At 49.1% G+C, this 987-nt stretch overlaps 1 protein-coding gene across 1 annotated transcript in view; it reads left to right on the forward strand.

Annotated features, from left to right (window-relative positions):
* The window catches only part of LOC101858641 (zinc transporter ZIP3), a 6698-nt gene extending 5711 nt beyond the window's left edge, over positions 1-987 (forward strand). Inside the window, exons 4-5 of the mRNA XM_005101754.1 lie at positions 3-127; positions 913-987. Of these exons, the coding sequence (XP_005101811.1) occupies positions 3-127; positions 913-987 (200 nt within the window). The remainder of the gene's footprint in view (positions 1-2; positions 128-912) is intronic.

The raw sequence follows: 987 nt of genomic DNA on the forward strand, positions 1-987 counted from the left end.
AGACATGTTTAAAATGATGGAGGTCCGTCCCATGAGGGCTTTCCTACTCCTCGGGGCGTTCTCCTTCCACACGGTGTTTGACGGTCTGGCAGTGGGTCTTCAGCAGGACAGCTCCAACATCTGGCAGGTACACTCACACCAGTGGCAGTGGGTGGACCAACATTTGGGTGGGGCTAAAGTTGCTGCCACTTCTTTACCATCAATTAATAGCAACCATTAAGACCGAAACAGTAGACCCTACTACTTTCTCTATACTCACGGTGAGCCACGGTATTTTGAGAACCGTTTAAACGAGAAGTCCTCTTTGTCTTCCATTTCTTTATTTTTTTCAAGTTAAATTCTTCTGGATGAAAAAGTTGCCTTAAGACTCGCACAACGGTTAATACCCAGTGCCTAGACGCGCAGAGTATGCCCAGGCGTTGGGTGATAGGATCTGGTCGGGGACGTTTGCCAGACAGATTGGGGACGCAAAGTAGAGCTGGGCAATGAGTCGCTTCAGCAAAATCCGGATAATATTTTTGTGTACCTCTTCGGCTAATAATATATGAACCGCTTAGGCAAATGGGTTAGAACCACTTTGACAAACGGGTTATTATCACTTCAACAAATGGGTGCACCCACTTCGGCAAACGGGTCAGGAAAGAGAGTTTAAGAGTCTGAAATCGGATAATGTTTCATTGAGAATTATCCGGTTATCCTTTTGAATTATCCGGATTTTGCCCACCTCTAACGCAAAGTGGCTATCGTGGCACAAGCCGACGGGGTGCCTACTATGGATGGGATCGGCCGATCGCCGACTAGGTCGCCTAAAAAACAAACGTGTTTGTTTTCAGTTTCAGGCGATTGAGTCGGGCGATCGGCCCGATCCAGCCGTGGTGGGCACCCCGTTAAAATGAACGCGTTTGTTTTCAGGCGATGAGTGGGGTGATCGCCCCTGACCCGACCCGACCCGACCCGATCCCACCCGCAACGGGCACACCTGTATAA

The sequence above is a fragment of the Aplysia californica genome, unplaced genomic scaffold, assembly GCF_000002075.1.
Source record: "Aplysia californica isolate F4 #8 unplaced genomic scaffold, AplCal3.0 scaffold00297, whole genome shotgun sequence".
In the NCBI taxonomy this organism is placed as follows: domain Eukaryota; kingdom Metazoa; phylum Mollusca; class Gastropoda; order Aplysiida; family Aplysiidae; genus Aplysia; species Aplysia californica.